At 40.5% G+C, this 16,598-nt stretch overlaps 1 protein-coding gene across 1 annotated transcript; it reads left to right on the top strand.

Moving 5' to 3' along the window:
• The first annotated feature begins 828 nt into the window (after positions 1-828).
• On the top strand, positions 829-16,454 carry LOC139367703 (cation channel sperm-associated auxiliary subunit delta-like). Its single transcript, XM_071105999.1, has 22 exons — positions 829-911; positions 1,116-1,191; positions 1,291-1,367; positions 1,476-1,545; positions 1,724-1,838; positions 1,989-2,056; positions 2,183-2,302; positions 2,476-2,550; positions 2,634-2,790; positions 2,941-3,027; positions 3,195-3,277; positions 5,510-5,686; positions 7,240-7,353; positions 13,132-13,221; positions 13,671-13,729; positions 13,860-13,944; positions 14,103-14,155; positions 14,275-14,349; positions 14,986-15,120; positions 15,393-15,582; positions 15,897-16,051; positions 16,298-16,454. Exons 1-22 carry the CDS (start codon positions 829-831, stop codon positions 16,452-16,454), a joined length of 2,301 nt encoding a protein of 766 aa, XP_070962100.1.
• Positions 16,455-16,598: the final 144 nt, after the last annotated feature.

Below are 16,598 nucleotides of genomic sequence, written 5' to 3' on the forward strand. Positions count from 1 at the left end.
TGCTCTAGCGACTCCTGTGGAGGGCCAGCCGCATGCACGCTGACACGGTTGCCAAGATGTACAGTGTTTCCTCCAACACATTGGTGCGGCTGGCTTCCGGGTTAAGCGAGCATTGTGTCAAGAAGCAGTGCGGCTTGGCGGGGTCATGTTTCGGAGGACGCACGACTCTCAACCTTCACCTCTCCTGAGTCCGTATGGGAGTTGCAGCGATTAGGAACTACCAAATGGATATCACGAAAAAAAAAATTGCTACATAAGATCGATATGAGCTGCCGGTAGGTCACAATGTTCAGTTTTTTTCAAACAACGACACAGATGTCTCATGTTTTGAGGGAGCATACAATTGGCATGCTGACTGTAGGAGCTGTTGCCAGATAATGTAATCTAATGTTAATTTCTCTACCATAAGCCGCCTCCAACGTCGTTTTAGAGAATTTGGCAGTACGTCCAACCGGTCTCACAACCGCAGACCACGTGTAACCACGCCAGCCCAGGACCGCCACATCCGTCTTCTTCACCACGTTAGCTACAACAAATTGAAATTTGTAACAAAATACGTTTGGCAAATTTGTAAAATATTGTGTGAATGCCATTTATAACATATTGTACTAATTACAATTCAGGACATATCATTCAAATTTTTATTCGGAAAATTCACAAAATTGTGACTGATTTACGTACACAATAATACGAAATGCTCTGAGACCAGGTTGCAGCATCTCTTCTATCTCTCCCACGAGGCAGTTAACGATTGATCGTTACCCATTCTCAGTCACTCAAAACAGCAATACTTGGCAATATAACATACATAAAAACTACTATTCAACAATGTGGCGGACGCATGCCCAAACCATTTTTCTAATAATAATAATAATGTCCTTTTTGCCATTTTGTACCAATGAAGAAGCCAGGTAACGTTAACCCCCCAACAGTTAACATAGCTAGCTAGCCAGCCAAGTTCAAGCCTCGTCTCTAGGCTAGGCTAATGTTTATCTGTAAATGTATTTGAGCAAAATATGACCTGTCTTTATTATTGATAGCCAAAATGAAAATTGATCTCTCTCGTTTTGCACTACATAGGCTCTTGTTGTACCTTATAATTTTGTAATTCAAAGTCCAGGTTTTCCGTGGTCTTCCACACCCAAACAAGATGTCGAAAGGCAGGATCAATCGATTCGAGCGCCATCTGCGGTGAATTTTGATGTTTCTATGCACAGGGAATGTCTTCCGTTGTTTAACCCCTAGCTAGCTAGCCAACATAAAGTTAACCACCTCAATGTTTCTCATCAGACATTCTTATATTCTGCGAAGAAACGACCAGTTCTGGTTCGAAGTCACTGCGACAATCGCCTGGCCTTGTACATGGGGTGAAACATTTTGCTATTACTAGGATAGCTTGCAACTTTTTCCAACCTTGTTTAGCGCAGTGGTTTTCTTGAAAATGTTCCCGCCTCATTTATCATTTCTAATAACAGGAAGTGGATCCTCATTACCAGGGCATTATTTGAGGAATCAGCCACTCCACTCGAATATAAAGGGGCTGGTGTGAGTCTCTGTACAAATCCCCCTCAACCCACCGATGTGTAATTTATCTCTATAATTTGTTATAGTCATGAATATATAACAAGATTGTGCTCCTTTTCGATACACTATCTTTAGCTATTACTGATGTCTTGCCTTATTAATGTTTATTGAAATTCATAACAACTTCTCATATTTGTAGAAGCTTCAGGGGTCGGTGAGTTCAGCAGCTTTTGTGTTGGACAACCTTGCAATTGTGATCGACGGAAAGTTGTACTTATACTCTCTAACTAAAGGGACATGGACTCCTGCTCAAGGTTTGGAGCATAAAACCATGTCCATGCACCTCAAATATCAAGTTTTAATTGAAAATAATGTGCAATGGTTTCCTAATGTCATCTTATAATTTACTTTCTGCTCATTAAAACCATTGTTCTGCAGTGATCATCACAGATCTCTTGTTTCAGGAGTGAAATCCATGGTGTCTACTGTATCTGCACTACAGTGCTGCTTCAGCAAAGACAAGGCCTGCATGGTAAACTCCACAGCTAAATATTTTCTCTCATCAAAAATGTGTGTCACTGTAGTATGTTCAACAGTTGTTTCAGACTGCTGTGAATGGCTGTGTGATGTGTTGTGTCTTGGGTTTTTTTGTCAACAGGATGTGAGCTCTTGTGTTCTGCTGTACAATCTGGGGAGTGCTCTTGACGACCAACAGGTCTACATGTCCTCAAATGGAGGCAATTCCTTTTTTAACCTCCCTATGGCCCCCAAGGCAACGGTGAGCTTGGATACTCTGTCAGTCAGTGTCATCTCAAAGTTATTTTACATTTATTTGAAGTTAACCGTAGAAATCAAACTTATGCAAAATCATTGAGGTTCATAGTCCTCAGGTCTAAGCATAAAAAGTCAGCAGCACCCCAAAAGCCAACTCTCATCACTCTCATTTCACAGGAATTTATCATAGGGGTATTCAACATGCCCACTGTGTCAAGCATCGTGGCTATGTTAGCAGACAACCAAAGAAAGGTGAGAGATTGACCACAGCCCTTTCTGAAGTCACCAAATAATCACAGACATGATCAGTGTACCAGCTGTAAAATGTGTGGTAGTTTTCTTTCCGGCACATTTCCGGAAATCGTTCGGTACAGACAGACAATCACCCCATGCGAGACCCGCTGTCCAGCATCCATGTGATCCAGCCAGCAGGCATGAGAGGCCATCTCATCATCTGGTCTCCACACATGCTGCTCTACTCACCCAACCATGGTATTACAAAATCACCATCTAAGGGTCCCCTTGCATGATGCTGGATTCTTCTTGTGATATTAGTCCATTTAAAGAAAACCAGTGGGTGACCAAAGAATATTATTTAGTTTCACTGTTCTGACATGTCTTAATGCCTATTTTGGTTTTCAGGCATTGTGATTGTGCCAGTGTACATTATGGGAGAAGAGAATGCCACCCTCCCGCCTCCTAAAGTCACCATTTTACAGGTGGCAACAGGTAATATCTTCTTGACATCTATGTGTGTGAGAGTGTGTGCTCACTTCTTCATGTGTCATAAATTAGACTAAAACAATGTCACGACTAAATCACTCAGATGTGTGTGTGTTGTAAATTATACTAAACCAATATGGTACCACTGAATCCTCCCTCTTGTGTATGGTTAGACGACAACGGTGCGATGGCTGTTCTCACCAGCGACGGGGTACTGTATTATGGCAGGGCTGGACTGGAGGCAACTACAGTAAGGGTAAGTATGCAGGATGTATATACTTACCGTACATACAGTATGTGATTAACATGTACTGTTCATATTAAAGGTGCTACATGTAGAATGTCTCACCCATGTGGAAGCTAGATGAATTGCAACAACTAGACTGCATTCCAAACAACTCCCCCGCATCCCATTTCCCTGTAACATGGCTATTTTACTTTAATTTTCATCCACATTGAAAATATATTTCACATCAATTTTGATGGCACAATGTTTCCTTACCCTATTCGGTTGTCAAATATAAAGTCTGCATTTTAGAATGCGATGTTGTATTGGCCCAAAATAATTGTATTGTGTGAAAAAGTTATGAAACACTATAATTCCACTATTACTGCAGATATGTTATGGACTCCTCCCGAGTGGCACAGTGGTCTAAGGCACTGTATCGCAGTGCTAGCTGTGCCACTAGAGATTCTGGGTTTGAGTCCAGGCTCAGTTGCAGCTGGCCGCAACCGGGAGACCCATGGGGTGGTGCACAATTGGCCCAGCGTCGTCCGGGTTAGGGCAGGGTTTGGCCAGCAGGGATGTCCTTGTCCCATTGCACACTAGCGACTCCTGTGGTGGGCCGGGCGCAGTGCACGGTCGCCAGGTGCACAGTGTTTCCTCCGACACATTGGTGCGGCTGGCTTCCGGGTTAAGTGGGCATTGTGTCAAGAAGCAGTGCAGCATGTTTGGGTTGTGTTTCGGAGGACGCATGGCTCTCGACCTTCGCCTCTCCCGAGTCTGTACGGGAGTTGCAGCGATGAGACCAGACTTTAACTACCACTTGGATACCACGAAATTGGGGAGAAAACGGGGTAAAGTTTTTTGGGGATAAAATTAATTGATATGTTATGGACATTACAATTCTAAAATTCTACATGTAGCTTTTTTAAGATTAGTAGAGAATGGAAATGTGTCTTTATGCTCACAACCCAACCCCCCAAGACACAATGGGTCAGCCGCAGTGCAGCCCCTCTGGAGCAATTATAGCAGGTTAAGTGCCTTGCTCAAGGGCACAACAACTGCCGATGGTATCTAGGTGATCCCAGCAACCCTCCGGTTGCTTGCTCACTCCGCACCAGATTTTACAGAGCTGGGATTCAAACGGGCATTTCCCCGGTTGCTGGGCCGCTTGGCTACCTACCACCCCCACAGGCTACCTGCCACCCTCACAATGTTGTGCAACTGCTTTCATTTAGTGCAACTCAATTGCAACTGCTTCAAGTTCTGAAATCCCTTTAGTGGTAGTGAGATATTCTGAGTCCTGACCAGTGTTGTCATACATACTGTATACACTGTAGGCCTGTATATTACACATGTATTATAGGGTGTCCAATCCAAAACATCTTTTGATCAATGGGTAAAATAATGCTAAATATGCTAATTGTGTAGATACTCCTCTAAGAAAACCAATGCTCCAAACCTATGTCTCTATCATTATAAGTTCAAAAGTTATTGCAGTTTTTAGCCTTGTAGGATGGCCAGAAGTATAGTGATTAAATCAATGGAGGCCAGAGAAAAAAAGTGGCTAAAAATCAGGGAAATACCATTGCGTCAGCTAGACTGGATGCTTTGCTAGAATTACAGCTAACTGACAGGCTCACAGTTGAACTCGTCGTCTTTCTTCTCAAATCCGGAGGACATAAAACAATATAGAGGTAAGATATATATAGATTTTGAGACATGACGTGTAGTATTGTCATAAATACAAGCAATACACGCTTTTCATATTAATGCAAAATGTCTGTTATTTTTTTAAATAAATCTGTAAAAAACGAGCGTATCTTTGTGAAATGTCAACAGAGCACTGAGTGTACCGCAAGATCTTTATTTTTAAAGCCTTTTACATTTAATTCAGCTTGTTTTATGCTAATTTTGCTTTTTGCGACCCACGGAAACAACTTTGCAGACGTGTATTAGGTTACGAAATCTGACTTTTTGGATATAATGTTAATGATATGTTAGAGAAAGACCCCGCTTAACGAGTCAGAACATGAAGAATCATATTTGTCTTTGTAAAAATGTATTTTATAACATAAGGAAGTGACATTTCATGACCAAAGTGCATTTTCTCCCACACTGGGCAGCGTGGGTGAACTCCTTATGTATTATTGTACAAAGTGATATCTATGGTCCTGACTGGATAGATAAGTCCACTGTCAGTAACAGAGAGCTGTCCTGTATTATAATCTGTTGTACTATCCTGTGTCTGCCTGCCTGTTTCAGTTTGCATCTGTCATTGACCTGTCCAAGGACAACCTGATGCTGTTCAGTGACTATGGGGACCTGATGATGATCCAAGCCCGTGAGGACCTGCTGCTTATAGGGGTGGACTTTGACCATAAGGTTATCATTGTCCAGCAGGAGCTAACACGTACCACACCACCCGTTCAGTCCTGCCCAGTGAGTGAAGATAAACTACATGACAAATGACGCATCACATTCTCTATGTAGAGAGACAAAACAAATGTAAAATCTGAAAATTACACCCTATTCCCCAACATACAGTACCAGAGATCTTTCTGCCGTAGATACCCCTGGGCGGGCTGCCTAAGCCTTTTTTGGGGGGGAGTCCTGAGTCCAAACTGGGAAAAATGAATTGAAATACATTTTTGGGATGGAAAAACACCTTCAGTGTAAACTTAAACGACTTAAACCAAATATAAAGTATGTAGAAAAGATAATGGACCTATATATTTTTTAAATAATATAATCTTTGAGAACTAATAATCACCACGATAAAAGCTAAACAGTCAGGGGAATTGAGAATTCCAAAAACAATTATTTTAACAGTAAAGATTTTGTTATTAAGTTTGAGCAACAGAACACAGCATTAGCCATGTCAAAATGCATAGAATCCCTGGATATTAGCTTTAAAACTGCAAAATGTTGTCTTTGCTCCATGGCAAAATGTGTACAATTGCAGGAAATTAACTTTAAAACAGATTTTTTTATATCTCAGATCCATGGAGAAAAGCTAAAATTGTTATAAACCCCCCCACCCCACCAAAATGGGGATCTCAAAAATGTTATCCAAAATTCGGCAGCAGCTACCGTGCCCATTGCCACGCCCTCTGCCACCCCTCCGATCCAGAAAAAAAACCTGGTTACGTTACCAGCAAACTATTTTAATCAGATTTAAGATACTTTACAAAAACTAGATTACTTCTTAGATTACTTTTCAATTAAGAAAGGATGTTTGAGATAAAAAAAAATATATATAAATTATGACAGCCATAGCAAAGTGCATAGAATTACAGGAAATTAGGTAAAAAATATATATATTTCGCTCAGCTCCATGGCATAGTATGTAGCATCATAGGAAATTTGTTTTAAAATTGCAAGGTGTCACTATAGAGCCGGGTTCGATCCCGGGCTGTGTCGCAGCCGGCGCGACCGGGAGACCCATGAGGCGGCACACAATTGGCCTAGCGTCGTCCGGGGGAGGGTTTGGCTGGCTGGGATGTTCTTGTCCCATTGTGCTCTGGCGACTCGTTATGGTTATGGTGGCCTGGTGCATGCACGCTGACTTCAGTCGCCAGCTGTACGGTGTTTCCTCTGACACATTGGTGCGGCTGGTTTCCGGGTTAAGCGAGCAGTGTGTCAGGAAGCAATGAATATTAAGGCTATACGCCCTACATGTTATACACATAGGCTCTTGTTTCGGAGGACGCATGGCTCTCGATCTTTGCCTCTCCCGAGTCCGTACAGGAGTTGCAGCAATGGGACAAGACTGTAACTACCAATTGGATATCACGAAAAAAGGGGTACCAAAAAATATATAGAACATTTCTCAGCTCCATGGATAAACGTGTAGAATTGCAGGAAATTGATGGGCCGACCACACCCATAGCCACGCCCATCACCTAAACCCCTTTTTAATCCAGAAAAAAACATGAGTACATAGAGAATAATGTGTCATTTGAGACGTAGGCATGATTCTCTTCTCACTCCAGGTGGAGCAGTTTCACAGCACGTTTGCAGGGGAGCTCTTCTACATCGACATGGGCAGCACCGTCCACTTGTCTGCTGTCTACATCCCATCACCTCTTTGCAAATTCTTCCCCCTGGTAAGAGGTTCATAAACTTCCGAGACAGCTCCATAGCACCAGGCTGTACTAAATTCTACAGGGACTTCAGGTTACGGAAAAAAAGAAAGTATGGGAACTGTAAAAATATCTGAACATTATGAAGTGGATATGAACACACACGTACTCATTTACATGCTCGCTTACACATACAGACTTATACACACACACACACACACCTGATCTCGCTCTCTTCTCTCAATCTCTCTATTTTCTCTTCTCTCCCTCTCTATTGTCAAGAACTGTTTTATAATTTAATGTGTTTATTGTTTGTCTATCTTTTTTATGTATTTGTCTACAAGTTTATATATGTTTACAACAAGCAAGGGGAAGATATCAGAATAGGTGCATTGGGGAATTATAATGTATTGTATGGAATACATTTATACTGTAGTGAAGCCGTCTCTAGAGTAATGCAAGGTCTCTTTCATGATCATGTGAAACGTCAATTGCTATGGAAATGCTGGGATGTGTCTCTCAATTATGTTAATAGTAATTATGATGCAACTATGAGGGTGATACGATATGGATTACAATTATCATCATGAATATTAAGGCTATACGCACTACATGTTACACACATAGACACTCAACCATGAAAATTGGCGGAGTTATTATTTATTTGGACATCACACATTATAGTCTTACTCTTATACAGACATTGTACACACTCAATAAATCACATGCAATATCATACACATCAACCTACTCAGATTTTCTACACACATAATATCTTGTCTCAATTTTCTAACGTGTGGCATTGGCTCACAGGCAAACAGGCAAGGGAATAAAACAAATATTGCTAGAACCTATTTCTTGAATTCTAAATATCAAACATTTGAAAGCTCTAGTTTTGACCGTCATAATACCTCTGATGGCAGTAACTTTACAAGCACTAATTATGGTCAATTTAGACTGAGAATAATATCTAGTTATGGTAAGGGGTGAAATAAGTATAGCCAGTTATAATTGTAACGATTTAGCAGATTATAAAAAAAAATCAGTCTTTACATGGCTAAAAGAAAAGGAATATAGCATATACTGTTTACAGGAAACTCACTCTACATCCTTAGATGAAGTTGCGTAGCAAAAGGAATGGGGTGGTGAATTTTTTTCTGTCATGGACAAAGAAACTCAAAAGGTGTGATGATATTAATTAACAAAAATTTCAATCTGAATGTGAAAATAGTCAATAATGATGCGCAAGGAAGGTGGATCCTTTTGAATATGAAAGTGGACGAAAAGAGATTTGGCTCTTTAATCTATATGGTCCAAATCAGGATGATCCACACTTCTTTGAAAACATTTATAACAATTTTTTTAACTTATAGGCAACAAATGATCAAATCATTATGGTAGGAGACTATAACACACTGTTAAATACTTCAATGGACTGTAAAGGTAATCACTCTACAAACTATCATCACCGTGCCCTTAAGGAAATCACGAATATTATGGACACATTAAAAATAGTGGGTATTGGGAGACTAAAAAACCCTTACCTAGTGAGATATACATGGAGGAGACTTGATCAAGCTAGTCGTCTTGACTACTTTCTTGTCTCTTTCTCTCTTGCATCAAAGGTTAAAAAAGTTTTAATAGAGGCCTCCCGGGTGGCGCAGTGGTTAAGGGCACTGTACTGCAGCGCCAGCTGTGCCACCAGAGACTCAATTGGCCTAGCGTCGTCCGGGTTAGGGAGGGTTTGGCCGGTAGGGATATCCTTTTCTCATCAACCTTCGTCTCTCGCCTGTACGGGAGTTGTAGTGATGAGACAAGTTAGTAGCTACTAACAATTGGATACCACAAAATTGGGGAGAAAAAGGGGTAACATTTTTACAAAATTAAAAAAAGTTTTAATAGGAGATAGAATGCGATCGGATCATCATCTAATTGGCATTCACATAACTCTCATAGATTTTCCACGTGGACGGGGATATTAGAAATGTAATCAAAGTTTACTGGAGGACAACTTCTTTTTTAACTAAGACAAAATAATTTATAACTGAATTTTTCCATTATAATATAGGTTCAGCAAATCCCCTTATTGTTTGGGATACCTTTAAATGTTCAATTCAATATTCATCAATAATAAAAATGTAAAAAGCAGTTTCTTGCTAAAGAGACAACTAACAAGGGAAATCCATGAACTTACAACACAGGTAGATAGCAATAAAAATGATACTACAGAGATACAAAATAAGTTAGAGGAAAAACAATAAGAACTTGAGGAACTTATTCAAGAACAATCTAATGTAATCTATTACAAAAATAAAGCAAACTGGGTGGAATATGGAGAAAAATGCAACACATTTTTCCGGAATATCCAGTACAGGAACACTAACAAAAATAATTTGCAGAAACTCGTTACTGAAGACGGAGTCATCTATGATTCTCCAAATTATATTTTAAAAGAGGAAGCTAATTATTTTAGGCAGGTGTTCTCTTTTCCATCTTTTCCTCTCCCACTAAATGAAGATGACAATAAGATAATATAATATAATCATATAAAAAAAAAATGGAAAATTAACAAATGTACAGAAAGATCAGTGCGAAGGCCAAATTACATAGGGAAAACTTTTTGAGGCTATCAAAACTTTTACGTCTGGAAAAACCCCAGGGCTTGATGGCATACCGGTAGAGGTAAATCAAGCCTTTTTAATATACTAAAAGCTCCATTGTTAGACTGTTTTAACTACTCCTATAGAAATGGTAGTCTGTCAGGTACTCAGCAGGAAGGTCTGGTTTTTCTATTATTAAAACAAGACCCAGATGGCAAATATAAAAAACTGGAGGCCCCTTACACTTCAATGTTGTGATGCAAAAATACTAGCGAAATACATAGCAGTCAGAATTAAAAGGATTTTACCAGGTATTGTTCATCCTGATCAGACAGGTTTTTTACGTGGACGATACATTGGAGATAATATACGACAACTACTAGAAATAATTGCGCATCATGAAACATCTAAGAAGCCAGGCCTGGTATTTATAGCAGATTTTGAAAATGCATTTGATAAAGTAAGACTGGATTTTATTTATAAACACCTGGAATTTTTCAATTTCGGTAATTCTCTTATAAAATGGGTAAAAGTAATGTATAGCAACCCCAGGTGTAAAATAGTAAATAACGGCTACTTCTCAGAGAGTTTTGAATTGTCAAGAGGAGTAAACAAGGGTGTCCGCTGTCACCATATCTATTCGTTATCGAAACGCTAGCTAAATCAGATCCAATATCAACATTAGAAGATTTGAAATCCAATGCATTAAAACAAAGGTATCCATGTATGCCGATGACTCAAGTTTTATATTATGTCCGCAAGCTAGATCCCTGCAATATCTCATTGAAGATCTAGATAACCTTTCTGTGTACAATGTTACGTATTGGATCTTTAAAAAATAAAACTTTTACATTACCCTGCAGTTTACCTATAAAATGGGCTGATGGTGAAGTAGACATACTTGGTATTCATATCACAAAATATATAAATAAGCTCTCCACAATTAATTTCAATAGAAAACTTGTAAACATTGACAAGATCCTGCAACCATGGATAGGTAAATACCTGTCTATTTATGGAAAGATTACCCTGATTGACTCCTTAGTCATATCTCAGTTTACTCACTTACTTATGGCGCTGCCTACTCCTGATGATTTGTTTTTCAAATCATTTGATCAATAATATTTAGCTTTATCTGGGACGCTAAACCGGATAAAATAAAACGTCCATTGTTTAAAAATGGCTTTTTTGCGTTTGTTCAGATTGCCATGTCTCATTTTCGATTAATTGAAAATTATACTTTTTTCAAAGTATCTCACTTTTTCAAACAAGCATTGCAGAGCTGGCTACAGTTTCAATTTCATCCCCCTGAAAAGATAAAACAAATATTACAACAAATATTATGGCTGAACTCAAATGTGCTGGTTGATAAAATACCTGTATTTATGAGAGATGTTTGGAAAGGGTATTTTGTTCTTAAATGATATTGTAAATTGGAATGGTAGAGTTATGTCCTTCCTGGAGTTATCAGAATTGTACGGAAAGGTCTACTCAATCCAAGAGTTACAACCAATTTTTTACAGCATTCCCCCCAAAATGAAGGAGGCAGGTGGCAGCGGGAGGAGGTACGGAACTGGTCTGTCTGACCAATATAAATGATCAAAACGGGCGGAGGAATAAAAATAGCATAAATAGGAAAGTATACCCGTTTCATTTATAATAGTTGGGAAGAGATTTTTGATGTACCGATTCCATGGTACAGGGTGTGTGAGTTGATATATAAAACAATGCAAGATTCAAGACATTGTGCTTTTCAGCTAAAATTAGTATAAGGAATTCTTGCCACCAACAAAATGTTGAATATTTGGGGCATAAAATCATCGAAGGTCTGCAGAGTTTGTTGTGAGGATACAGAATCAATAGACCATTTATTTTAGTATTGCCCTCAGGTAGCCTGTTTCTGGTCTCAGGTTCAGGAATGGCTGAAAATGCATAGCATTGATCTAAAAATTGACCCTAAAAATAGTACTGTTAGGAGATCTGGAGAGCCCGGGTCAGTCAATTACTAATATACTAATACTCTTAGTAGAAGTATTTATCTTCAACTCGCAATCTCTGGATTCTATTCAATTGGATAGATTGAAATTGTACGTTAAACATCACAGCATAGTTGAAAGATATGTGTTGCGTAGAAACCCGATGTGGTCGTAGCAGAGATAGATGGGATGGGCTGAGGGAAACTGAGGGTTGGGATGTGGAATTGGAGACAAGTGGGAGTGGAGTTGCTGTGCGGGAGATGAATGATGATCAAAGATAAAAGTATATAAAATAAAGTCAAAGTAAAACATAATAAAAAGTAAGTTTGAATGACACTGAGGGGCAGTGTTTTTACAGCTAATGCCGGATTTGCCTGAGGCTGATGCTGTGCAGGTGTTTGTACACGTGCATATACACACACTCTCATTCAAATAAACGCATACAAGAACACACGCATACAGTGGGGAGAACAAGTATTTGATACACTGCCAATTTTGCAGGTTTTCCTACTTACAAAGCATGTAGAGGTCTGTAATTTTTATCATAGGTACACTTCAACTGTGAGAGAAAAATCCAGAAAATCACATTGTATGATTTTTAAGTAATTAATTTGCATTCTAATAGTGCCAGACATGCACACAAACATATACAGTTGGCATTGCTGTTCTGATTTTAGTTGTCCTTGTTTTAAATTTGTTTTAAATTATTATTATATATTTTTTGCATTGTTGTTTGCTGTTTTCTTCTGTCTTTTTCTTTTTTCTCTTAAGTTCATTATCTTGGTTGTTGGTGCATTGGGGGTTCTTGGGGGTGGGGAATGGAATAAATAAAAATTGGCCTGGACGGAATTGTTTTCTTTTCTTGGGGGGGGGGGGGGCTGTGGGAGGGGTCTTGAATGGTTGAGAGACTGCTATTGGGGAACTGTGGGGGGATCTTGCAGGGTTCGGGTTCATGTTTTTTGGCCTGGTGGGAGTTCTGTCAATGTGCTCTTGAGCAGGGCATTCACTCTGGATGCTTCTGTGTGTCGCTCTGAATGGGAGTGTTGGATGACTGGTATGATGTAGTTGTTGAGCGGCTTCACTGCAAGTACATTGTTTTGTTATATTGTTATGTTTTGGATATTTAATTTTTTTAAATAAAGATCCCAGATCTGTGCTACTGTTGTCATGCAAATACAGTGAATGAATCTGAACTGTGTCCTTGTTCTCCTCTTGTGTGTGACCAGGTGACAGTTACAGAGTCTAAGCTTCTGTCCTTAGATGAGAAGTGTGTAGAGGACGGCATTACTACGGAGGGCACCAAGAAATACCGCCTGGTACAACTGAATCACTAGACCAGGGGTGTCACACTTTTTGCCCTGGGGGCCACATTCTGTCTTCAAAGAGGTCTGGAGGGCCGCACTGAAAATGTGTTATATTTCCTCGCTATCAAAATTGGCAAAAAAATTGTCCTCTATCAATCATTTTTGGAATTTCCTATGCTCCCTGACTGTCTAGCTTTCAATTCGGTGCTGGACGCAGTTTTATACGGTGCTGGACACAGTTTTATACGGTGCTGGACACAGTTTTATACGGTGCTGGACACAGTTTTATACGGTGCTGGACACAGTTTTATACGGTGCTGGACACAGTTTTATACGGTGCTGGACACAGTTTTATACGGTGCTGGACACAGTTTTATACGGTGCTGGACACAGTATAAAATGTGGCATGGGCGGTGGGGGGGAGTGTTTCCATTTCTAGCATACTGTATTTTGAATGACAGGACATTGAACTGAAGCAGTTGTTCTTTATGGAGGCAGCAGACGGAACCCTGAAGCCAAGGTAAGAATGCATTCTCAAATGTTCAGTAGATGGCAAATTGGCAAGGAGTTTTAGCTGGTGAGGACAGTGGTCTCTCCAGCAGGGTGCTGTTTGTTCCTGTTGCTGACTTGTAGTGTTTTCTCTGGGTCAGTTCCAGTCTACGTAAAGGCAGCCTCTCCACAGTGGCAGTAGACCTGATGGGAAGAAACGTGTCCTGCAAAGACTTCAACCCCCTGGTCAGAAACACAGCCCTCTAACAGTCACAACAATGTGTATGAGTTAACATCAAAGGGACATGTTAGTTTGTCCTCACGGTTTACAGAAAAGGCTATGGCCCTCCAGTGTGGCATTACTTTTATATTAACATTATTTGTTGTTCTTTTTCCCGTTTTAGAAAGCTCACATTCTCATTGGATGCCCTCCTGGAAAGCATACCCGAGTTCTTAAGTGAGGGATACATTCTCATGCCGTATTCCCTATTTTCAAAACATTTCTGAAACATTCGACTGTAAGATCTGAGTGTCCAAACTCATTGGTTCTTTATGTCATTATTGTTTTTGCCACAGGGACATAACCACTTGCACTAAAGGCACGTTCACTCAAGAGCAGCTTCAGGACAACTTCTCTTACGTCATCCCCAAGTAGGTTTTGCGGACGGGGCTGTGACACACAGAGCACTGATGGATCTAGATTTTAGACTATCATGGTTCATAGAAATGTTTAATCAACATATGATCTGTTCTATAAAAAGATGCTTGTAATGCCAAAGGAGAGTATTGTACTTTATCATTCGTGGAACATAAAAGGTAGATTCAGCTAAAAAGATGCTTGTAATGCCAAAGTAGAGTATTGTACTTTATCATTCATGGAACATAAAAGGTAGATTCAGCTAAATAACGTTGCCACGAGCAGCAGCGCCGATATTGCGATGAGCAAGATGCAAGACTTTGCTCCCACATGTTCACACACAGTATCTGCACATGTGCATGCGTTCGCGTCACGCTGTTAAGAGCGTTGGAGGTAAGGGACCAAAACAGTGGGGGAGTTTAGCATTGCGCTTCAACGCTCTTAGTTGTTGCGGAAATTGACCCCCTATGCTGTTTACTTGGGTGCACCTACGTCATATCGCTGAGTCTAACTTTAAGCCTTGCCCCAAGTAAGGTATCACAGAGTTGTAAGAAGGATATTATTATATATTATATATATTTGTGTCATGTCAGTTAAAACGACTAGTATTCCTCTCATTATCCTCTTCCTCCTTCATCTCCTTCTCTGAGAGCTGTGTATGACCCTCAGCACCTGTTCCGGCCTGGCTCTGCCTCCAGTGACCTGCACATCTCCTACAGCATCACAGACTACTTCTGCCCCTTACTGGTCTATCACGACACCCCCTGGATACCCTCCCTGGAGCTGTGAGTGACCCACAAAATACACACACGGGCAACCCCTTAACAGCTGTTACTGTAGAACCTTCAGTGTAAGAAACCTGTCGTCTCTGTGAAGTGGAGTTCAGACAGACCCTTGATATAACTACATGACACACACACAAAGACCATAGAACATCATGGCACTCCATCACAGAGCAACAATGTCAGTGCCAACCCACCACACAGCCTTTTCTAGAGCAGGTGAACATGGCATGCATAACTACCAGTACCTCCAAACTCGCCCTGACCCTTTGCAGCTGGAACGGTAATGAGTTTGTGGAGCAGGTGAGCGCTGACTTTGTGATGTTCGAAGTGAACGGCATGTATAACTACCAGTACCTCCAGTCGGTCGAGGATGCCAAGTGCGTCTCCCAGCCCCAGAACTGGACCTCTCTGCTGAGCCAGCAGCAATATCAACCTAACCCAAACACTGCCTGGACCAGGAATGTATGTACACATTCTATAACAATTCAATTGAATTCATACTTTATCACCAGTCAATAATGGTTGATAGGAATTTGTTAACACAGCACTGTAACCATAATCATATAGCCTGTATCCTGAGGGAGGAACTTATCTAGCTCTATTTACCACAATGTAATTGAATATTCCTCCAACATATTCATAAACTTATCACATGTCGATACATTATCCTTGTCCTCTCATTAAGATTGCATACATTCATCCCTCTGCTTGATTTGTACCTGGCTACCGAGCATAATTTCTCAGTGGGGTTTATCTTTCTCCTCTTCCTGGTTAAGAATTATAAGAGCTGCAAGGATTCTGATGGTCCGCCCCTCACTGACCCAGAAGCCCAGTATCAGGTCCTCAACATGGGCACAAGAAACAGAGTCTTGTTTCCCAACTACAACGGGATGTACGTGTTCAGAGTCATAGTGGTGGATCCTAGCTACAGGTCAGTGTGGACTAGGAGGGTAAACAACCTCTTTCAGGAGGGCGTTTAGTTACCAGGCTGTATAGCACATCAACTGAAGGTTGAACACGGTAGTTGAATACTTTCATATAATTTTGGAAAAGACCCATAATACATAGCCAGTATACTATTTGTATGCCATACATATTCTATAGTACACATTAAAACTGGATTGTCATTGATCTTGTAATATTTCTGATGATATTGACTGTCTCTGTGTTTCTGCAGCTACTGCATGCTGACCACTACTTTCAGTGTGTATGTGTATGGGGCGTTCCCTCCTCACCCTCTGCCCTCTTGTGTGGCACTGGGCATCTTCCTGGCCATCTTTGTGGTCCTGCTGCTCATCGGCTTTTTCTTAAGCAAGCGGAATTACAAAAAATAGGGTGGACACACAAACACACGCACGCACACACACACACACACACACACACACACACACAATACATCCCAAAACAGGAAATGCATGGGTTGACAGTGCGATCCTGGTTCTATGAAATCACAAGGTTGAACACCTGTCTCTGTTTAG

This window comes from Oncorhynchus clarkii, chromosome 16 (assembly GCF_045791955.1).
Source record: "Oncorhynchus clarkii lewisi isolate Uvic-CL-2024 chromosome 16, UVic_Ocla_1.0, whole genome shotgun sequence".
NCBI classification, from domain to species: domain Eukaryota; kingdom Metazoa; phylum Chordata; class Actinopteri; order Salmoniformes; family Salmonidae; genus Oncorhynchus; species Oncorhynchus clarkii.